At 44.5% G+C, this 24,156-nt stretch overlaps 1 protein-coding gene across 1 annotated transcript in view; it reads right to left on the bottom strand.

The window, feature by feature from the left end:
• ZNF236 (zinc finger protein 236) overlaps positions 1 to 24,156 on the bottom strand; it is a 139,072-nt gene that overhangs the window by 93,215 nt on the left and 21,701 nt on the right. Inside the window, exons 4-5 of the mRNA XM_025210666.1 lie at positions 7,228 to 7,406; positions 2,512 to 2,636 (exon numbers count right to left, since the gene is read on the bottom strand). Of these exons, the coding sequence (XP_025066451.1) occupies positions 2,512 to 2,636; positions 7,228 to 7,406 (304 nt within the window). The remainder of the gene's footprint in view (positions 1 to 2,511; positions 2,637 to 7,227; positions 7,407 to 24,156) is intronic.

Genomic DNA, 24,156 nt, shown 5'->3' with positions numbered 1-24,156 from the left:
TCTAAATTCATAGCATATGTACTTTTCTTCTTTAAAAGAAAGCAAAAGGTTTGTTACATACACACGCTAGTGGCTACAACCCTTGAGAAAGCAATTTCACACCTTACTTTGGAGTACTTCTATAGCATAAAACCATAAAAGGAAGCTTTTACATGCTAATGTCAGGATAATGAATACTGTGAATTAATACACAAACTGAAATGAGGTTTAGTGCAACTTATTTTGACATTTTCATTTGGACATCTTTTCTTCCCATGTCAGCCAGAAAAGCATACTTTTATTCTTCCTCAAGAAATGCAGAAATCTAAAAATCATAAGACTTTGAGGACAATTTGTTCTGTCCATCAATTTTAAACATTCATATTAAGCTACACAAGTAACTAGGATAATATATTTAAGATAGAAAGTAATTTTTTCTGTTGAGCTTATTCTCACAACTCTTTTAAAGTAATGATTTCGAGACTACTTTTAATATCACATACAAGGGTGACCTCTAGTGTCTCCTTTCTGTAATTCAAATATATGAAACCTAAAACAGAACCGCAGTTAAGCAATCTACAATCCAGTTGTGAAAGGACATCTGAGCTAGGGACAGAAGTTACACATAAGCCGATTTAAGTAATCAGAAACTGGTTTAAACTTGTAACAGAACAAAAGCTCAGTGCACAGAAACCAGTTTCAAAATGGCTGAAACTGGTTTAAGATAAACCTGATTGAATGTAGTACCAGACTTCACTGATTTAGGTCAAACTGGTTTATGGAACTTCTGTCCATAACCCTTTTCTGGTTGAAGTTAAATCAGAGTCCCCCAGCATCCCAGCATGCTTTCCAGCCCTGGGCTGAGCTGTGCTGTCTGCTCCAGAGAGCAGGGCTGTCCCTGCCCCTCCAGTCCCTAGCCAGAGCAGAGGCAGGGAGGTGGCTAGACACTGGTCCGGTATGACCCCCTGAGGTGAAGGAATAAACTCCCTCCCTGCCCGCTTTGCCATGCTGGCCAACATCTGGCCACACCCCAGCTCCTGCCACTGGAGCAACATGGGGTGGGGAGAGGTACCTGACAGACTGCCATGCCCTGGCCACGCAGACCCCAGCTGGGGTTCATGCCGGCGGGACAGGGGAAGGAAGGAGGATTACATTTCCTTCTCTCCCCTCCCCACCTTTGACTTCAGGCTGCCAACGGGGCTGGCCACACCCCCCAGCTGCTCACTGCAATTGGTGTGGGGAGAGGGAAGTGGGGGAGTGCCTGACAGGGGCTGCTCTGTCCTAGCCAGGCAGAGCCTGGATGGGGTCCCAGGGGGAAAGCAGAGAAAAGACAGAATAAACCGCTTCCTTACCCACTTTGCCTTAAGGAGCCATGCCGGGGCGGTGTCTTCCCACATTCTTTCCCCCCCTCCAGAAGCCTGGCAAGGGCTGCTTCCCTCCTCCCCCTCCAGGCACATCCCAGCTGGGGCCCCTGCAGGCCAGGGTGGGGGTTTAAACCCCTCCCCAATCATACTCAGGCCTGTAGGGGCTGGCCACACCCCCTCTGTCAGCTAAGCTTCCCCACAACCAGCCACTGCGGAAGAGAAAGGAGGGCTGGTCTAGCACCCCCCAGCTTCTGGCCTGAGCTCCTGCAGGCATGTACCTGCATTTCCAGAATCAAAAGTGAATGTTTATTCACTTGCAAATTGGTTCAATTTATGCAGGTTAGACTGTACTTAGTCCTGATGGACAACTTTCATTAAAAGGAGGGGATTGTTTTTTATTATTAACATGAATTAGCCTTATTAATTAGCAAAGCAGGAAGTTATCCCTATTATATACTGTCACTAGAAATAAATTATCTATATATTCTACATAATGCAATGCTAATCTATACAATTATTTTATTAATGCATTTTACTTAGAGCCCAATGTATTCTCTTATGCATGTGTTGTGGTAGCTCTACGGTTGCAATAAAATCCTTTAAAACAGAGTGTAAAACACTGCAATATAAAATGCCAATGTGAAAAGAACCTAGAAGGATAGTTTCAATAGGTTTTAATGGCCCCATTCATCTCAATGTGGCATGTCAAAAACTTAAACATAGATACAAACATTTATTTTAGTGCCAATGCTTTTAGTAGGAACATCAAGATTCTGTGGTTTAGTAATTACTACATTGCAAATTATCTCCAATTCCTCCTCAGTTCCCAAAACCACAGCCAGTACTCTCCATATTCATCTCCAACAACATGAAAAGTAAAGCTATACACTATCAGAACAAAGAAATGAAAATGTGGAGATACTTGAAATAAACTGCTTTAATAAAATTGTTTTAATAAAATAAGAGCAAGAGTAATCCATTAACTGTATTCTTCTTTTTCATGTATTTCATAGTTATAAAAGTATTTTAGTAATATTTAACAGCATCATTTAATCTACCTCACCACTACATCACAAAATGTAGGAAATCTGACACAGAACTAACTCATAAACCCACAAATGATCTGCACTTTATAAAATATTTGTAACCAAAAAAGTCTCTTCCTTACCTGTATGTATTCTAACATGTCGAGTTAACTGACTTGGTTTTTGGAATGTCTTTCCACAGTGTGGACATGAATATGTAAACCCACTTCTGTCAATGTTTCGGTTGTAAGACCTAGGATTCGATACCCTGGAAATACATACCAAGTAATTACACAGATTAAAGCAACTTTGCATGTGTTAAGCAATTTATCTGAAATTGTTTGCAAAGGAAGTTGCAAATGTTATCAAAGCTAATGAACCTTCAAGTTCATAAGTAGTTTCTGTGACTTCAGACTTCTTGGTTAATATCAGAATTTAATAAATAACTATGCAAGAGACAAGGATTTCTTCATGTGATATCTTTTATTGGAAAACTTGCCTAACTCTATCCCAACCATACAGCTGGTCCAATAAAAGATATCACCCAAAGAAATCCTTGCCTCTTGCATAATTTCTGGACCTAAAACTTCAGTCTTACACTACCATCAATAACTAGAAAATTTTTAAAATCTTTCTGCCTCCTCCAAGAGTCTGATAATGCTGGTTTTTTTGTAATAATGACAAACATTTTTGCATTATTTTAAGACTTTTTAGTGTAAGTAGGCGTATAGCTGGTAAAGGAAGCTATAGCAATTTTACACATAGCTTGTTGTGAAATTTAAGTGCACATAGCAAAAGCTTCTTTCATTAGATTAGTTTGATTCATGATGCCTTTGAAGCTTCATATGGAGAGGTAGTTAGCCATGTTAGCCTGCAGTTAGGCAGAAGCATGGCAGGGTGGCACTTTAGAGACCGACTTGCTCAGAGAGGCATGAGTTTTCGTAACTACACTGCATCTAACAATGCAAGCTATAAAAAATAATATTGTCTGGTGTGAGTCAAAATGATACAAGTTTGAGTACTGTGTCCAGTTCTGGGCACCCCACTTCAAGAGGGATGTGGACAACATTGAGAGGGTCCAGAGGAGGACCACCCACATGATCCGGGGACAGCAGGGCAGACCCTACAATGAGAGGCTACGGGACCTGAACCTGTTCAGCCTTCACAAGAGAAGGCTGAGGGGGGACCTTGTGACCATCTATAAACTCGCTAGGGGGGACCAGAAGGGTTTGGGGGAGACCTTGTGTTTCCCCTAGCGCCCCCCGGGATAACAAGGAATAACGGCCACAGGTTGTTGGAGAGTAGGTTTAGATTAGACATCCGTAAGAACTACTTCACAGTTAGGGCGGCTAGGATCTGGAACCAACTTCCAAGGGAAGTGGTGCTGGCTCCTACCCTGGGGATCTTTAAGAAGCGGCTTGATGCCTACCTGACTGGGGTCATTTGAGCCCATTTTTCCTCCTGCCCAGGCAGGGGGTCAGACTTGAAGATCTACAAGGTCCCTTCCGACCCTACTTCTATGATTCTATGAATACCTGACATTTTCTAAATCAGGTGAGATATAGGACAAACATAGCATCAAGATGTTATTCTACAGAGAGAATAAAATGTTGGCATCAATCAACCTGGAAAATGGCAGGCAGGTTAAATACTATACCTGAGCTGGTAAATTATTAATAATTTTGCAAAGATATAAGAATTGCAGCATCTCTTTCTACTGTAAAAGACCTAAAATATTTACAACTAAAAAGAGCACACACACACACACACTCAAAAATCTGGTTACTTTAGTGGCAAAAGTAAGTTTAATTGCATTTTGTTAATCTGGCAGAAGAAAACAACTAAGAAACAAACAAAATTTAGTTCACCCTTTCTTGTGCATCATAAAGCACACCTATGAAAACCCATGGAAAACAGTGAGGTAATATTTGAAAGTATAATTTTAAAACAGGGTTATACAGCAGTTTAATTCTGTTATGTGGACTAAGAATTCCACTTGCCTACAATAGGCAAAACAGAAATAAACCAATTAGATTGCCATAATACAATCCACGTTGCCAGGATTAACATCTTTTTTGACTATGCAGTGAGCACATAATAAGTGGAAACAATTTTAATTTAATTAATATGGTACACTTGGTAAAGATGTAGTCCCATTTAGTATAAATATACATTATAATGAACTCATGAAGCTAATGCCTCATCACCAGACTATAGTTACACTATAGTGGATATCACTTCAACCCCCTTCCACCTTAGTTTTATGAATCTGGTAGAAAATTTTTCTGGCTAAATCTATTTAGCAAATTTGACCCAAATAGATTCAGCTCAACAAAAATGTGTGGAAGGAGTGTAGGGAGGGAGAGTAAAGGGGTAAGGGGTAGAGCAAATAAAATATTCCCCTCCAAGCCTCCACCCCCCAAATTAATCTTACATCAGAGATTTCACACCAAGAATTGGTGACACCTGGTCCCAGAAAGGCCCTAGGTCCACCTCTTTAAAGAAGCACCACTTGGCAAAAATTCATACCATAACAAACCTATGCTTGTGAATAGCATATTATCAAAACAGACGTTTTATATACATGGAATTTATTTTCAACTATTCTAGGCATCACTGAAATTGGAGAACTATGGGTTCTCTTCCTCAAGCACTTATAAAGATTAGCTGCTATACATTTTAGCAACAAAACAGGAAAATACACTTAATATTGGATGTAGCAAAGAGGTTGTGGATCTGAATTTAAAAGAGACTTATAAAACATGCCAACACCAATGTGAAGGTGTGGGATTAAAAATTCTTACTTTAAGTGTTTGTTTAAACCCAACGTATTGCACAATTAACACTGATAAAAGAATGTAAGTATTGATTCACACTACAAATTTCTAATCATGATCTTTTATATAGAAAACAAACTACAGAAAAAAGTCACTTAAATACCAATATAGAATGAGCACTTTAAGGCTTCAACACTCTGGAGCCATGTGATCTGAACCATTTCTAAAGAGGCCTATGGCTTCTCATGCCTTCAACAACAACAACAAGGCAACACTCAGAACATTCACATTGATCTGTGATCGTATTGTCTTTATTATCAGTGTATTATTCCTTCATTCATTGTAAACTTTTCTAACTTGTAAAGTACTGTTCATCCCTATGGCTCTGTACAAACAAATAACAGCCATCCCAACCCCAAACTGTCCACTCCCAGCAAGGGAAATGAGAAGTTGCAGGAGTGCAAGACAGAACCTTGCAACAGACTACTAAGAACACTCTAGCAAAACAGAGATGAATGCATTTCCAATGAAAAATACATTTTCCCCTTCTTTGTGCATCAAGCATGCAGCAGAGCTCAAAAATTATTTCCAGTGAACCTTTATTTGGGGTGCTCCGTCTCAGCTACAGTTGGCATTTTATTTGGGTCAAACATGTTCAGTAGGGGTACACCGATAAAGATTTTTTTGGCGGATTATTAGCCAGCCATAGAAGCCGATATCGATCTAATAGCCAATATGCAACCCGGCAGCTTGGAGAGCAGCTCCCTGCTAGTAAGTCTGTGGAGGGGGAAAAGGGGCAGGGGGGAGGGCGCAGATCAAGGCCTCCATGGTGAATGGGGAGCCAGACACTGCCCAGCCAGGTTAGGAGTGGGATGGAGCCGTAGGCCACTTGCCTACGGTGTGGGGAGAGGGGGGCAGCTCTCCACTGCTGCACGCACCCCCAGGGGAGGTGGGGGAGAATGTGTCCCCTGGATGTGTGTGCGGGGCAAGGGTGGGTTGCCCACTGTGGGCTCAGGGCCAGGAGCTGTACAAGCCTCATCCTGGCAGGGGAGAGGGGGGGTGGGGTCTGGGCCACAGCTGCGCTTGGGATGGGCAGAAGCAGGGTAGGTTGCAGCAGCACTAGGAGGGGGGGGCTATGGGGTGTGCTACAGCCACCCCAAAGTTTCCCATAGCCAGCCCCCCCACCCCCCCTCTCTTCCAGTGCCACTGCCACCCACTTCAAGTGGAGCCCTGGCTCAATCTCCCTGCCGGGAAGAGGCTGACACAGCCCTGATATGGACTGATATATCAGTGCACCTCTAATGTTCAGAAAAGTAAAGTTGCAATTTTGTTACTACAAAACCTAGGCCAGCACAGAGAATCAAGTAAGCAATGAAGGAGAAAAAGCAAGAGGTATCTTACAAGACAGAAAATAACCCTTGTTAAAAAATAACTTTCATTGTCAGGATACCACTAGACTAAAGACATTTCTCCCTGCACAGAGAAGCTTTAAAGTGCTAGAACTTGAAACTGCTACATGCAACAGTTTAGAGTCCTGTGAATAAAAGGAAGAGAAACCTAATGTTGCCAAGGTGCAGCAGCTCTTCATAAGAGAAAAATCTGGAAGCATTACTCTGCCTTTTTTTCTTCTTTCCAGCTTTGAGGATCACAATAGGGGATGCTAGCTTCCTTGATAATTTAAATAAGCCAAGAGAAAACTAAACTACTAATACCACTCTCTCCTCACTTTTTGATGCAGACTAACTTAAAAAATAAAAAAGTACATTTCCAGGGTTTTACCTGCAGAAAAGATTAAGGTCTACACATTATGTCAGTTGCTATAATGCTCTTCCTTTGGCTTATGAAAGAAGTAACTTTATAAGGCTACTGGACTCTCTTAGAAAGGCAAAAGAAATTTCTTTCCACACTTAATAGATTATTAACTATGATGATCAGCTCCAAATTACAGACTTAGGTTCTTTAACACTGCAGTACAGGTACTGGAACTCACTTTAAATTAGCTCCCATGAACAGAAGTTTCCTGTAGTTTCCATTTGAAGAAGGATTTTTTTCATGAAAATTGATAACCCTGTAAAATCCCACCTTATTTTGTAGTGAGTTTTCATGTGCTCCTTAAGCTGTGAGGAAGTCTCAAATTCCTTCTTACAGGATTTGCAGCTATGGGTCCTGCTTCCAGCCAATTCCTGACGATGTTCTTCCATATGTATAGATAGCTGGCTCTGCAAAGTAAACTCATCTCCACACTCTGAACAGATAAGATTCTGGAAAAGATAATATAGAAATTGATTTTCTCTGTATCACAGAACAATTTAAAACTTTAAGGAAGGGTCTCAAACACAGAGCCTGTGGGCCAGGGAAGCTGGAGACTGAGCCAGTGGTGAGCATGGCCTATGACAGAATCCAGGGCCCTAAGGCCCTGGTGGACATGGCCCCTTAGCAATAGGGGGAGAGGGCAAGAGCTGTGTGATACAAACCTCAGTCACTCTGCAGCCACTGCCATTTACACACCTCTACCACAACAAGCAGCTGCCTAGCCTGCAGCCACCCACCCCATTGCTGCTACGGTGGCCATAGCCATCACTGACGCCCATTGCCCCATGCACAGAGCCCATCTGGCATGGGCTGCACACAGTGTGGGGCCGGTCTAGGGCAAACTCAATGTGGTGTCCATATTAGACCAGCCCTACATACTGAATTTGAGGCCAGTCTAGACTAAGGCTCCTGGCTGCAGGACCCACATGAACGGTAGCGGGGAGGGTGGGCAGAGGCCAAGGCTGTGCCCCAACAGCAGAGAAAACCCCAGCCCCCAGCCAGCCCCATGGGGGGGAGGGGGGGATGGAAGCCATGGGGCTCAGGCTGCTCCTCCACCACCACTCCAAGCTGGCAAAGGACAAGCCAGACCTTGGACAGCCATGCAGGGGAAACCTGGCCGCTGCAGCAGGGGCTCACCAGGAGACAGCAGAGGAAGAGCCTCACCCACTCAGGGGCTACTCCAGCGCCAGCTGCACTCATGGTCAAGTTTCCCTGGAGACATGTGTACACGCACACACACATGTGCATGCAGATGCACACACAAGGCCAAATTCCTGCAGAGCCACAGACAGCAGCACTGGGCTCCCAGCTATCAACAGCCCTCTCCCTCCAACTCCCCTCCTAGCACAACCTTAATAGCACGGCCCCCAGCTCCTGCAGCAGCTGCCTGAGCCACTGACAAAGAGGCAGTACTTGGGCAGCACAGCCAGGGCTCTCCCCACCCCACCTAAACATTTGAAATTGATAAGAATGTAAATAAATGCTTAAAAAAACCCATTGATTTTAGCCATCAGAATTTAAAGAAATATAAATAAAAATCAGATTCTACCAAGCCTCTCTCTCTCTATTTATAGAGCAGGTCTGCTCCCAAACTCATACGCACACATTTACACTGGTCCTCTTGTATTCTGGACCATTCGGTTTTTAAACCCTTTGTACCCTGTACATTCCTGAGCCAAGAATGGACAGCAAAAAGTCCTATTTTTCTATTCACTGGTGCAAATATATACCAATCGTTTGTCCTCATGATTCTATTGGCTGTGCCTAAAGGTAGGGTGGTGCACAGCGAGGAGGAGAAGGGTTCTGAGCCAGCCAAGGAGAGAAGGAAGAGGGAGGTGGTGGCCGCTCCCTTGGCTGCTGATTAGCCGAGGAACCCAGTGGCCCCACCCCTTGCTGCTGACTGGTTGAGGGGGCCTGCCCCTCACCAAGGAGCTGTCCAGTATCGTGGCTACGCATCAACGGCCACCTGAACACACACACACAGTTTAGCTATACATATACAATATTACCAACTCTCATGATCTTTGGTTTTATTCTTAAAATCTATGCTTTGGGAATGTGAAAAAAACATAGCTCCGTCTTTTATATATATTTATAAATAAACATATATAAAAGAAAGTGCTACATTTTTTACATTCCCGAAGCATAGACTTTAAGAACAATGCCAAAAATCATGACAGTTCGCAACATTGCATATAGCAGCTCTGCCTCTAAACACAAATAAATACTTGAACCTGAATATGTATGCTTCAGAGAAGGAAGCGGGCTGAGACAAAAAGTTCTGCTGACCCGCGGAAAAACTCTTTCTTTACCTACAGGCCTATGAGAGAGAAATCCTAAAGCTGTAGTATCTAGGAAGGATTGAAGAGAAAGCAAGATAGGGGACATAGTATCCATTATCATGTTCACCTTGCACAAGACTCCTGGGAGTAAACTTTTGCCAGCTTCTCCATCCAACCAACCGTCTCTTTATGCTCACTGCCCATATCTTAACATATAAGATACACAGCGTCAAAGCAATACTTTATATCCAAAGGTTAAAACCTTCTGAAGTTAGCCTTCAATGAAATTCCAGCTCCATGCATTAGATATCGGCTAAAGAATTTCAGCAAACTGGGCTTTATTTCTCTTAATTTTTGCTATTAAATAAAAAGTTTAATTCTTGAACTGTAATGAGCAATTGTTTTTACCGTGTCACAATTCAATTAACCAGAGTTCAATTAATTAAAAATTTGGTAGGAAAAAAACAACACATCTGAAGTACCCATACTTCACCTAGCAGGTTTGGGCCACTCTGACTTTTATAGATTTCAAAGAAAGAACAAGACTAAAACTCAGTTTATAGTAGCAATGTTATGCATCTCAGTTGTGGTACAGTTTTTGCAGCTCCCTATATAAATGAGATTATTTGTTAATGGGACCTCAATCTTGTCCACATTGATCTAGTATTAGTAATAGATTACATGGATACAATGCTGAGAAACATTAACTATAAACAAAGCTAAGACTAGTACATTGAGAAAGAAATCATGGGTGGGTAGAAACATATATCTGATATAGCTGATCAGCTTGAAGATGTCTTCTCCCCGTGTACAAGTAAAATTAGAGCCTCCGATACTAGTAGGAGATCAACTGAGAATACAGTCCCTGTCATTCTCTTATCCCATTTGCTTTTGATGAGAAGAAAAACAACCTCATTCAGATGTCCTTTTCAAAGGATCCATGACCTTTTCAACACACAACTCTGATGCAGCAGTGTGCTCTACTTGGGACCACTTTAGCCTGACAAATAAATTAGCTGGTACATTCTTAAGAGGTATTCTGCATAGGAAGTATGTTTTTTAAGCAGTGCTTTGTAATCTCTACTAATTTTCCATTACTTTCTAGTCTGTTTTCAGAGATTATCACAGTCTAGAACAGGAGTCAGAAACCAATGACTCTCAGGCCAGACTCAGCCCACCAAGTACAGCCTGCTGGTTGCCTGCTCACTAGTCTGCGCTGCCTGGGCTCCACCCTACAGATGGTTGCAAACCCTTCAGTTCTACCCTCTTCTGAAGCCAGAGGGAAAGGCCCAGCAGCAGGTGCAGGGAGGAAAGTGATGGACCATACAAGAAAGCTCCAACTTCACTGCCAGCTGCTCCTGAAACAGGTAGCTGCGGGTGGGCTTGTGGGCAGGAAGCCATAGCATCCAGAGAGGTAAACAGGGCAGTGGGGCAGAGTGGCTAGGGTCCATGGCAGGCTGCCTGCCTAGCGCACAGCCTGGGTAGCAGCACACCCTGCAGAGCATTGAGCCTGACAGTTCCTGGGGAAATTGAGGGACCTACCCCAACTGACTCAAGCCGGCTGGTGATAATCAGGCAATCGAGCCAAGGGGCCTCTTCTGCACACACAGGCTAGCCTGGGGACTGCTGTTAATAAAAGGTTGGCAATCCCTGCTCTAGAATTGTCTTCGCTAGAGCACAAATTCATTGACCTTCAGAGTCTCTCTCCAAAAGAATCTTTAACTCCAATTAATTGATTGCTAATTACCTTAAGATATTTGTGTGTTTGTGAAAGCTACTATGGACACATTTCCCCGTTAGTTCCATGCTACAAACATTTGTGCTTTGAGGACATACAAATCTTTCACTGGAGAAGAGGTAGTTCCAGCAGGGATCCAAATGTCTCTGTCTCCTCATCCCCCTTCATTATTGCTCGTTATAGTTCAAGAACTAAACTTTTTATTTAAAAGCAAGAATTAAGAGAAATAAAGCCCAGTTTACCAAAATAATAAGATAGTCTTAAACCATAACCCATACAATGTCCTTTACTAAAAATGCAGAAATTCTTCCAGTTGCCCATTACAAATGTTTCTTCACGCATTTCTTGTTCCAGGACCTGTTTACCCTTTTTTTCATGCATTGCTTTAATTGCCATGAACCTTAAACTACATAGAATGGAAACAATGTAAAAGTTTTACAAGGGTTGGCAAAAAAAAGTTATAGAGGGTACCTCCCTCTATAACTAAAAGAGATTCTTCTTACTAAAAGAAGTTCTTCTATACCAGGGGTGGGCAAAATGCAGCCTGTGGGCCAGATATGGCCTGCCAGGCCATTCCATCCAGCCCGCAGGACCCCTAAAAAATTTAGAAAATTAATATTTATCTGCCCCCGGCTGCCTGTCATGAGGCCCTCGATGGCTTGCCAAAACTCAGTAAGCAGCACTCCGCCCAAAATAATTGCCCGCCCCTGTTCTATACAAAGGTGCTGCAAAAAATTGGTATTAGGTATACCTAGGAAAAGCTGCACTAAATCAAGTGCAGCAAAGCTAAGAATTCAATTTACCTTGAACATGGGCCAAAAATACACACACCAAATCATCATGTAATTTGTGGCAATTTTTTTAAAAAGAAATCTCTGGGTTTTATTTTTTTATTAATATTTTTCATAACTCTATGTCTAGGAAGCAAAAACTCCCTTAGCACAACAAATAAAAATATGGACCTTCACAGGGAGATGTTAATAATTTTAAGATCTGACAATACACAATCTAGGAAGACTAGACACACAGTAGCATAGAATTAATGGATTGGCTCATAATCCATCTTGTCCAGTAGGCTATCTTCAGAGAAAATAAGAGAATAAAACCTTAAATTAACTCTCACTCTGAGAGCTCCTCATGCCCTCAGACATAAGTTTAAAATTATTCCTAACCTCGCAAATTTATTTTGAACAAGGTGCGTGTGTGTGTGTGCGCGCACACATGTGCATCTACCCTCAATAGGCACGTCCAGGCGAACGCGCACATGCCCCTTGCAGCGTCTCAAAGTCTTTTGAGACGCCGCAAGAGGCACATGCAGGAATGAAAAAACATTCCCTACGCAGGGGCAAAATTAGACCCACTCCCGCACCCCACCCCAGCCTCCTGGCACTTAAAACAAAAAAGAAAAAAAAAGCCCCGCACTTACCAGCTGTAGCACCAGCCATCAAGGCCTCTAAGGCCTCGTGGCAGAGCCCCCCCAATGCCACGCGGGGCAGCGGGGAGCAGTCCCAGCTGCCTGGGACCTGCGCTGCTGCTGTCAGATTGCACGGGTGCAGCACAGCTTGGCAGGGTGCCGCGTGGAACCCTGCACTGTCTGACAGCTCAAGGCCACTCAGCCTGTGCGGGGTAACTCTGCCACAAGGCCCCAGAGGCCCTGATGGCCACTGGTACAGCTGGTGTGTGCAGGGCTTTTGGGGGGTTTTTGTTGTTGTTTTTTTTAAAGTGCCAGGACAAAGGGGCCAGGTGGGGCAGCCATTGGGGAGGCTAGAGGATAGGGCAGTGATCCAGGGGGCTGGGGGAGCAAGTGGGGGGGTAGCCTGTGCGGGGTAACTCTGCCACAAGGCCCCAGAGGCCCTGATGGCCACTGGTACAGCTGGTGTGTGCAGGGCTTTTGGGGGGTTTTTGTTGTTGTTTTTTTTAAAGTGCCAGGACAAAGGGGCCAGGTGGGGCAGCCATTGGGGAGGCTAGAGGATAGGGCAGTGATCCAGGGGGCTGGGGGAGCAAGTGGGGGGGTAGCCCTGCAGGGGGCATGTGGCCCCTGTTGGGGGGCAGGGGGGGGGGGGGCCTGCTCATCCCTGATCCACCCAAACACCCCACAACCCTCCACATCCCTCCAAAGCCATCTACATCCCACACCTCCCTCCTAAAACCCAGCATCCCCCCAGAGCACACCCTGCATGCCCAGCTGCCAAACAGGATGAGACCTGCTGTCCCCACACCCTGAGGCCAGAAGTGCTGGCCCCAGACTCCACCTCTCCCTGGCTGCAGATCCAGGAGGAGGCAGGCAAAGTGCATGTCTGGACATGTGCACTGAGGCAAAAAGCCCTGGCTCAAATTTGCACTGCTTCTATTTGAGCTGCTGCAAGCACATGTGCCTGCATGTGTGGACACACCCAATGAGTTCAGAGATTAATTGATTGAGAATTTGGTGCTCTTCAAATTCCTACTGTTCCTAAGTTATATGATGTCCTCAATTTATCTGCTGTACACCACTCATTATATTGAATAATTACTGTGCTTTTTAAAACGCCTATAAAGAGTCCCAAACTCTTCAATCAGTCTTCCTATAGACAGAAGTTTTTCAAAAGCCCAGTAGCTTGCGTTGTGTACCACTGGAGAATAACTCATGCCACTGTTAAAAGGAAAGGGAATGTTTGATGAAATGTGATACTGGACATAAATATGCCTCTTCTCTAGAATTGAATAATGCCAGTGCTACCTTGGAACAGTCTCATGTAGTAGAAAAGTGGGAATGATTATGTTTGCTAGTGGGAATTTAAACAAATTGTGCTGTTTGTAAACTGTTTCAAGATTTAAAATGTTTAGAAAAAGTTGTAGCTGCAGAACTAGATTGATAATGCATAGAAAGAATTCCAAATATATATATTAATCTGTACTTTTCAAAACATTAAGAATGTGCAACTGGAAGTGTCTTCCAGGGCTATCAAGGCGATCAGTTTATCCAAGGAAACTGTAAAGTCACCACTTCGAATCCTCACACACAACTACAAGGTATAATACCAGAATTGCCAAGAACACTCTTTAACATGCCATAGGCAGAATCAGGGGAGATGACAGCATTGCCAGTAAAAAGGGAAGTTGGTTAATATGTGCTCAGCAGATCTTGGAAAGACAACTATATGCTGCGCCACAGAGAAAGGCAAAAACCCCCAATCTGACTTAGAGAGGAACTTCTTGCTGCTCCCAAATCTGCTTATCATTATAACCTTGGTGGGAAAAGTAAGACTGTCCTTGCTTAACACCTCAGGACAGCTGGTAACCAACATTCAGGAAAAAAACAAACTCCTGAATGCCCACTTTGCTTCGGTATTTCACTGGACCATGGGGAAAGTCAAGCGAGATAAGGCTCATCGGGGGCATGCTGGGACTGACAGCCTCCCCACTGTGGATGCTGAGCAGGTGCAATACCTACTAGAAAAGCTAGACATTTATAAGTCAGCGGGACTGGATGGACTCCATCCAAGAGTGCTGAAGGAGCTGGCTGAGGTCATCACAGAACCCCTGGCAAAGCTCTTTCAGAACTTGTGGCATACGATGCAGTGGTCAGCAGGGCAAACAACATGCTGGCATGCATCAACTGATGCATCTTGTGTAAAACTAAAGAAGTGATACTCCCACTGTACTCAGCACTGGTAAGACCACAGTTGGAGTACTGTGTCCAGTTTTGGGCACTGAACTTCAATAAGGACATAGAAAAACTTGAGAGGGTCCAGAAAAGAGCCACCTGTATTTTCAGGGATTTTCAAGGCAAGCCATACGAGGAAAGGCTGAGGGAGCTGGGTCTCTTTAGCCTAAAGAAGAGAAGGCTGAGAGAGGACTTGATAGCAGCTTACTGCTATATTAGAGGAGTGTATCAGGAGCTCAGTGAACAACTGCTCACTAGGCCAGGGCACCCCTAGGGAAGACCAGGACCAATGGATATAAACTCCTGGAAGGCTCCTTCAGCCTTAATACCAGGAAAAACTCCTTCACAGTCAGGGTGTCCAGACTGTGGAAGAAACTCCCTCCAGAGGTGGTGCAGTCACCTACCCTGGAGGTTTTCAAGAGAAGACTGGACAGTCACCTTGCTGGGGTCACTTGACCCCAGTTGTCTTCCTGCCTAGAGTGGGGGGGCTGGACCCGATGATCCTGCGAGGTCCCTTCCAGCCCCTAACAATCTATGAATGTATGAAGACCCTTCAGCTAGGAATCTCCATGTTTTCCAAGTACCAGGAGGAGAACGAGAACACCCCTGTCAAAACCCCCAGCCTTAGTTGTGGCCAATAGCCAGTGCTTCAGAGAATAGTGGGGAAAGGAAACAGAAGCCAGAGCATAATGGTGAGAGAATAAATTCCTTCCTAACCCCTACAAACAGCAGAAGCCCTAAAGCACGGGCTTATTATAAGTACACGATTGGTACAAAGGTTAACTATTGCTCAGTCACACTAGCAAGCTAAGGACAGACATTCAAAAAGCCTGAGCCTGAACTGATTCAATCTTTGCAGGTTAGCCTAACATGACTGGGCTAAATCACTTTGTAACTGCAAAGACATCCCAGACATGCAGGCACATGCCTGCAGTGGCTCAGGCTAGAAGCCAGGGGGCACTAGAGCAGCCCTCCCTTGGTTTCCACAAGGCTGAGCTGAGGGGGGCGTGGCCAGGCCCAAGCAGGATTAGGGAAGGGTTTCCCCTCCCCACCCTTGATAGTAGGAAATATATCAGCTCTGTTATCAGCATTTGTCACCCCATCAGAAAACAAACAGCCTCTCTCATTAGAGGCTCAAACTCTTCTTAAACAAAGAAAGAAGAGGGGGGTCATTACCAGCTGACCTGTTAATTAGCTCCAAAAAGAAACGAAGCTGACACTGCTGTCTGCCACAGCAGACCATAGCCAGCATGTGGCCTGCTAGCTAATGCTGAGGTGTCCATGTAAGGCAGAGGGGACAAGGGATTTCTGCTTAGCAGGGAGTGGCAAGGGGAGGGGGAGAGCAGGAGGAAGCCAGGCAGACATTGCTGTGCCTACAAGTTTCTGCCAGAGCTGCAGCCAGGGAGCAGAGGAGAGGGGACAGTGGAGGGGCTGTGGAACAAACAGTCCCACCCAGCCCAGAGAGCATACCAGGATGCTGGGGGACTCTGATTTAATTTAAACGGTACCGGTTCTGGGACAGACATTGCGTAAACCGGTTTGACGCAAATCAATTAAGTCTGATACTACATTCAACCATGTTTATCTCAAACCAGTTTCAGCCATTTTCAAAATGGTTTGTGTGTACTGAACATCTGTTCTGTTACAGGTTTAAACCAGTTTCTGATCTGTTGTGTGTAATGTCTGTCCCTAGCCATAGTGATGACAGTGTAACTGTCATTCTGTCAGCTGTCATCCTTATGGAAGAAGAGAAAATAAAACAAAACAAAAATCAACCACAGGTGCTTTTAATGTTAAGAGAGAGCTATGCAAAGTGAGGAAGCTAATTAGAAAGAGGTGAAAGGGGGCACCAAAGAAGATCAAGAATTTGCAAGCAACATGGGAACTGATGAAAAACATCACCTGGAAGACAAAGTAAGCATATACCACAAGTCAAATCCAACAAAAAATTAAAATAAAATAAAATGGACAGCAGACTAAAAAAAAAGCCAGCATAGTTAAATGGCTATGTAAAGAAGGCTATGAAAAAAGCAAAGACTGCATTTAAATGGTAGAAATTGAATCCAAATGAGGAAAATGAAAAAAAGAACACAAACTCTAGCAAGTCAAATGTAAAAATGTAGTAAGAACGAGAACAAGCTTGCTAGAAACATAAAACTTAACAATAAAAACTCCAATTTTTAACAAAGTCTCCAGAGAAGACCTGGGAAACTACAGGCCATTAAGTCTAACTTCTGTTCCCGGCAAATTGGTAGAAATAATAAAAAAGACTGTTCAGCACATGGATGAACAGAATTTGTTGAGGAGAAATCAGTATAGCTTTTCTAAAGAGAGGCCATGCCTTACTGACATTTTAGAGTTCTTTCAGGGCATCAACTAGCATCTAGACCATGGCAATCCAGCTGATATAGTATAGCTGGACTTCCTTAAAGTAGCACAACAAAGACTCTCAATGGAATTACATGGTCACATGATAACACGTTCAACCTGTGGATCAGAAATTGGGTTAAGGATAAAAAACAGAGTGGGTATAAGCAGACAGTTTTCAGAATGGAAAGAAGTAAAACAGTGGGGTCCCCTGTGTTGGAACTAATGCTGCTTAACACATTCATAAGTGACCTGGAAGGGGGGAATAATAGTGAGGTGGCCAAGTTTGCGGATGACAGAATTATTCAGAGGAGTAGACAAAGACGGACTATATAAAAAAGCTACAGAAGGAGCTAGCAAAATTGAGCAAACGGGCAACAAAATGGTAGACTGAACCTCCAATGCTGATAAGTGCAGAGAGATGCATGTGGGGAGAAATAACCGAAAATATACATAGACAATGATGGGCTCTACATTAACTGTAACCACACAGGAAAGAGACCTTGGGAGTTGTTACAGGCAAGATGCTAAAAATATCAGCTCAGTGTTCAGAAGCAGTCAAAAGGCAAATAAAATATTAGGAATTAAGTAGGAAAATTATAAACATTATAAGCATGTGCATGTGCCCCCCCCACCCCCAGGCCCACCTAGGGTGTGTGCAGTAGCAGGAGCTGCCCCCCCCAGACAAGTCACAGCTCTGTCCCATGCCCCGCCCGGGCATCATCTGCCCCTGCACCACTCCCTCCCTCCCTTACCGCAGGGGGCATTGATCTGCCCTCCCCACAGCCCTTCCCTCCCCACTCTCTTTCCACCACAACAGACTTATCAGCTGTACGCAGCTGTATTGGAAATTAGATAGTTATCAGCCAATATGCCTCCTTAAAAATCAACTATCAGTATTGGCCCCCAATATCTCTATCAGTGCACCCCTAATTTCAACCAAGAAAAGGAATTTTTTTTCCACAGGACGCGTAATTAACTTTCAGAACTCACTGCCACAACAAGCTGTTGCAGAGGCTGGTAGTTTAACCCAGTTCAAAAGTGGACTGGACTAATTTTTTGGAGGAAAGATCCATCAGTAGGCACTGAATGTGGTAGATGGGGGTATCAAAACCTCTAAATCTCTGAATTCTGGAAGATGCAATGGGAGATGAGCTAGGCATGGAAAATTCTGGGCATGACGTGGTCACCCTCGCCATCAGCATCCACTCTCTGCTACTGTGTGAAACAGCATACTGGGCAAGATAGGACCCGTGGTTTGACCCAGTAAATGGCATTTCTTATCCAATATATAAAAATTAGTTTACCAGTCAGAAACCACTAAAAATACAAGTTTGAGGGCATTAGGGGTCTTGCTACATGACCTATGATTTAGCTTTCACATGCCAAAAAGTGTTCGTTATGAACTCCTTACAGAAGTATAAACCATCAAAACTCAAATCTAACTGCTTTACCGAAGTCACAGTGTTCAGAGACTTGCAAACAGCAATCCCATAAGCTTGATAAGTACAAGATTCAAATAAAAAGAAAATGGTTGTAAACAGGTGGGGGAGACATGTAATCATTTGAAACAACTTTTAAAATTGGCTATCCAGAGAGACTCCGAAACCAAAGAAAATTATGTGATTAAGGCATTATGCACTGGCAGCTGCTCCAAGTTCACCTGCCTCAGGCAAGTTGCTTGTATTTCTCTGTGCATTAATCTAAAAAAACAAACAAACAAAAAACCAACCCCCTCCTCCCCCCACAAAAAAACAACCCACATTGATATTTGGAGGATACATTCATTAGTGATTGAGAAGTACCCCCATCTATCTTGGCCAATAGGTATTAAGTAAATTTTTAAAACCCTGCCTGCACATTGAACCCAGGCATATGTCATGTTTCAAGGTACAAAGAATCATAGACGATAAGGCTTTACTCTGCTATGAATACCACAGATTCTAAAACCCAACCAGTAGAGAACTAGACCTTGGAAGAACCTAATGACAGGCATCACCTGTATTACTTCCCTTTATTTCAAAAGCCCACCAGCATACTGGAACTAAAAAGAATCTATATTACTATTCCCCTTCCATTTCTTTCACAATTGCCTCAAAATACCAGTTCCAACAAAATAGATTCCTTAAGCTACATAAAGACACTTCTAAGCAGATACCTCACATGAGGAAGCCTGCTTCTTTGACAACTGTGACAGTTTCTATATCAAGTCCACCAGCTCAAGACGGATGCAAACTCCACCATACGAACACACAATATTTTTCAGTATTCTTAGATAGTTCAACTGATGCCCTTTTGAGCCAAAAAGGGTGAACATCATGAGTACAAAATGACCCTTTGGCAACATCTACTTGGCCAAGTCCCACGAGACAATGAAAATGAAGATTCATTACAGTTATTTTAGCATCACAGTCTACAGCACTCATATCCTGCTTTTCCACATTTTAGCAAGTCTAGAACTAGGCTAAAGTGAAGCCAAGTGTACAACCAGAACTAGAGTACAACCAGACTTTGCTAGAACCCAGGTAACAAAAAACAAAGTACAATTTGTCAGAACTAGAAAAAAAGAGAATTTACATTCTTTTTGGATAGCATTTCCCCTCCCTACCCTCCACCCTTATTTTCTATCTTTCAGTTCAAGTACCTAAGTAATGGGAACCTCCTCTAAGCTTTAGGCTAAATAAGTCACCAGGGCAGCATCAAGATATCTTTAGGAAAAACATGCACTGGGAGACATGCAAGCAATTATTGTAACAGTTAGCAAAATGGAACTTTCTATAAAAGGGCAACACTCAGTTGGAGCTCACAATCCAACCATTAAAGGGTTCAGGAGCAAGAAAAAGAAAACAGGTTGTAGAATGTATGCATATGGACAAGACAGCTCAAAGAATCCCACAAGCATACTGGTAAGCAATCCTTTCTTCAAGTGTTTGCACATACGCACACAGATTACCATGTGTGCATTTGTGTCTCTTGCAGCCAAGCACTGATGCAATCTAATTGATGCTTACTATTTCTTCTAAACTCAGACTGCAAAACTGCTCTATCAAAAAAGCATCTATCCTTGAAGTTTCTCCCTGTGATTGAGATTGCCATAGAGATGAAGTTGGGCAGGGCTGGCCCAGCCGGGACGTACGTGGGACTTGGGGCCCGGGATGCTGCAATGCAGTGTCCCAGCTGGACCAGGACAAGGCCGCAGGCGGCTCATCAGGGGGTGGAAAGAGGCCAGATCCCTGGCACAGCACACACTCCCAGGGAGGCAGGGGGGACCCGTGCCCCCCAGATCTGTGCGCAGGGTGGGTGAGAGTTGCGTGGGTTGCCTGCTGTGGGCTTGGGCTCCAGCCCCACTGCCTTTCCGCGGGCCTCCACAGCCCAGCAAACGAAGAGCTGCGGGGCACAGCAGGGCTGGGCAGGGATCTCCTTGCCGCTGTGAGCTCTGTGATGCTCTGGCAATGCATCCCCTGCCCACGTGGCAGCAGCAGGGGCGGCAGTGGTGGTGCAGGGCTGTGCCCCTCACTGGTGCTGCACAGGCAGGAGACATGTCGCCAGGGCAGTGCGGAGCTCGCAGCAGCAAGGTAATCCTAACAGAGGCCTTGGGGGAGTGCAGCAGGGTGGGAGCCCGAGCCTGCAGTTTTATTGGAGGAGTATAAACCAAGAGAAAAAACATGGCATGGGGATCCTTTAAGAAGGTGTGATGAACATCATGTATTTTTGAACTGAACAAATCTGAGCCCTCAAATGACAGATCCTCCAATACACAATGCATTTTTTATTCCAAAACTATGGGTTACTCCAACAGTGGTTGTCTAAAGATGTAGCCACAAATTATGAGGCCAGAACTACAGCATCTAGCATTGCCTGTCAAGATGCACTCACAACTAACTATCCTGCAGCAGTTAAAAGATTTGAACTCCTCCCTGTGATCTAGGACCAATTTGTCAATAAACAGCTGGGAAGTTACTTTCATTAAAAAAAAGCAGAAAACTGCCTAGCAGAGCCTAATAATTCAGAAGATCTTAGTTGCAGTGGTTACCAACCACACTGAATCATTTTGGTTCCTTTTCATTTTTGGTGCTGGTTGTTGCTACCTATTCTTTTCTTTCACAGTGTCAGAAATGAGAAGACCCCAGTACTATGTATGAATAAACATTCTGCTTCTATCAGTGGCACATTACATCTCTTGTCTGCATTCTCTGAAGCTGCAGTGATAGCAGTAGTATCTGCCAAATTGTTTTCTAAATATTATTAAAAAAAATAGAGAGCTAAATTTCCTGGTAGACAAGCATGCAGAGCATCCCATTTGTGAGAAGCTGCCAGCACTGCCTCCAGTTAATTAGTTATGATTCCACATTACCCTCCACATTAAAACCTGGAATCGTGAACACCCATCAAGATGAAATTACATGAAAAGGGACTCCAGTCTTATGCTGAAATAATGAGGCCAAAGCAACATAGCAACCAATACATAAATACCCTTATTTTGAGACAGTTCTTCCTATTCAAAGTCTTCCTTTGCAGTTAAAGAATCACAAAGGAGTATCTGAGGTAGCTCCAAGTAAATCTTTTTCTGAGATAGTTCTACTATAATGATCATTATGCAGCCATGCAGCAACATTATAGGAATTGGCAATAGGGGAAAGAGGGAAGGATACAGAGGCATATGCTTAACTTCATAATTCCTGTGCCACTTAGATCTCCAGGAGATCCTTGATACCCTTTCTAACCCAAATAACTCAAAAGAAACCTTAGAGACACAGAGAAGAGATCCCTTTCCACTTTGCTAAGAATCCAGTGATAAATAAGAAAATTCTACCTCTAATGGTATGGCTGCTAAGACAGGGGAACTCTGTCTGCAACTCAGCATCACCAGCTGGTATCAGAGAGGAAACAGATACAGAAACAATGGCCATGCCTGCAACATCAGAAGAATGTTAACCCAACTGAAAGTATACGAGACACAAGCTCATATATAACAGGTTGTTCCTGGACTTGAAATAGTGCTGCAAATCATAAGTGCTAAAGCATAGCTGGTGTCAATACATATAGTACAGATACTGTCACCGCTGCCAATAAAAAGGTTGCAGACAGTTGATGGCAATCTCTCAATTCAAGAACGATCACTACCATGGCTCAGTACTAAAATAACCTCAGCGGTTCCTACTTTGGTATTACTAGTCAAGGAGAATGATCCGTATGAACCAATCAATAGCATGCTGCCATGAAGCAGTTAGTATACAAATCAGATAGTGGTGTTTCTGTGGACTAGGAAACAAAGGTCATTTTTTGTTCTTTCTGCAGGACATCTAAAAGGAAAAATGCTCCTTTCCTTCAGATGACTTAAACAGGGACAAACCAACCAGCATGCCTGAAAGATAGCAAGTTTATCAATGAAAGCCTGGACCTACATGAAACTGTTCATAAGGACATTCTGAACACAATAAAGAATCTAACTGGGAGTCATTCAGTAGTACCATTTTAAGCCTTACCTTTCTGCCTTTTAAAACTTTTTTTTGAAGAGAATTTAAACAGGGTGCACTTACTAAGGCAACACCAAAAGAGAGAAGTAGTTAGCCATGTTTGAAGTCAGGCAGAAGGCAGGGTAAATGTGCATTTTACACACTAACTTGATCTGAGATATAAATAGCATAAGCTTTCATGAGCCCAAGTTCACTTCATCATTAGTCTGTAAGGTATAAATCTACCCTGCCTTTTGCCCAACACCAAAAGCTACTTAGCTTGCCTATCATTAATAGGGATTGTGCCTTGACAAAAGACAAAAACATTTAAGCAGAGACTTTGAATATGACATCCTGAAGCCCTGGTACCAGGAAAATCTGGATAAATAAAATTTATGAGGAAAAAAGAAAAGGTTCAAAAAATTACCAAAACAAACTAAATCCTGTGAAATATGAGGTACCAACAGGCAACAAACTACTAGATACTTCCCTATTTGCACAGGTCTAATATTTGATTTCAATTCAAATTCAGCCGATTCAGAGCCGATTCAGTGATTTGAATCATTGTCCCCATTCGATTTGGCTGAATCAGATTTGGAGATTTGGCACTGATTCAGCGATTCGGATCAGCCGGAGAGAGGCAGGCACAGTGGGGCACCACATGCTGTCTGGGAGCTGGGGCCGAGCAGTGCCGGGCCCTGGCTGACTGCTGGAGCTGCCTTCTGTGTAATGCGACAGCTGCCGCGCCGGGCGATCCTTGCTGTCCCCCACTGCCCCATGCTGCAAGGGACAGCTCGGCCATAAGCCCTAGGAGGCCCTGATCACCGCTGCTGCAGCTTGTGAGTACGGGGCTTTTTTGTTTGTTTGTCTTTTATAAAGTGCCGGGAGGCTGGGGCTGGGCACGGCAGTCATGGGGGCTTCTCCCGCAGCTCCCCCAGCTGTGCCTGCCTCTGCCCTGGCAGGGGGAGCCATGGGAGAAGCCCTCATGACTGACCTGGTTGGCCCAGCCAGCACAGGCAGGGGGGGCCGCAATGCCGGCGGGGGTCTTTCTGGGGAGCAGCAGGGCATAACCCCCACTCCCAGTGCTGTCGCGCCCGCATCAGCACTGGGAGCGGGGACTCTGCCCTGTTGCTACTTCCCAGCCAGTGCGGAGAGGTGGGCGCTGCCACCAGTTGCCAGCTGGCACGGGAGGACAGGGGATGTGGGCACGGTAGCACTCGGAGCAGGGGCTATGCCCTGCTGCCACTTGCCCAGCCAGTGCAGGGGGGCAGGGGGAGAGGGTATGATGCAGGTGCAGCTCACTCCGGGCAGCAGCACAGCGTAGTCCCTACTCCCAGTGCTACCGCACCTGCATCAGCACTGGGAGCGGGGCTCTGCCCTGCTGCCACTTGCCAGCTGAGGCAGGGGGGGCATGCGATAAAGGCACAGCAGCACTGGGAGGAGGGGCTATGCCCTGCTGCTGCTTGCCTCCCTCCACCTGGAGCGAGCCACGCCTGCATCACGCCCCTCCCCACCCCCACCCCGGCTGAGCAAGTGGCAGCAGGGCAGAGCCGCTGCGCCCACATCCTTCGCCCCCTCCTCCCCAGCTGGGCAGCTTGTCCCAGCCCTAATCTCTCCCTCCCTTACACCCCTCCCCTCCCCCCCTCCCACAACCCCAACAGACTTACCAGCTGGAGGCAGCTGTGTTAGCTGCCTGTTTAGCCTATGGCC

Source organism: Alligator sinensis, unplaced genomic scaffold (genome assembly GCF_000455745.1).
Source record: "Alligator sinensis unplaced genomic scaffold, ASM45574v1 scaffold286_1, whole genome shotgun sequence".
Taxonomy (NCBI): Eukaryota; Metazoa; Chordata; order Crocodylia; family Alligatoridae; genus Alligator; species Alligator sinensis.
This window is presented reverse-complemented; position numbering and strand designations above follow the sequence as displayed.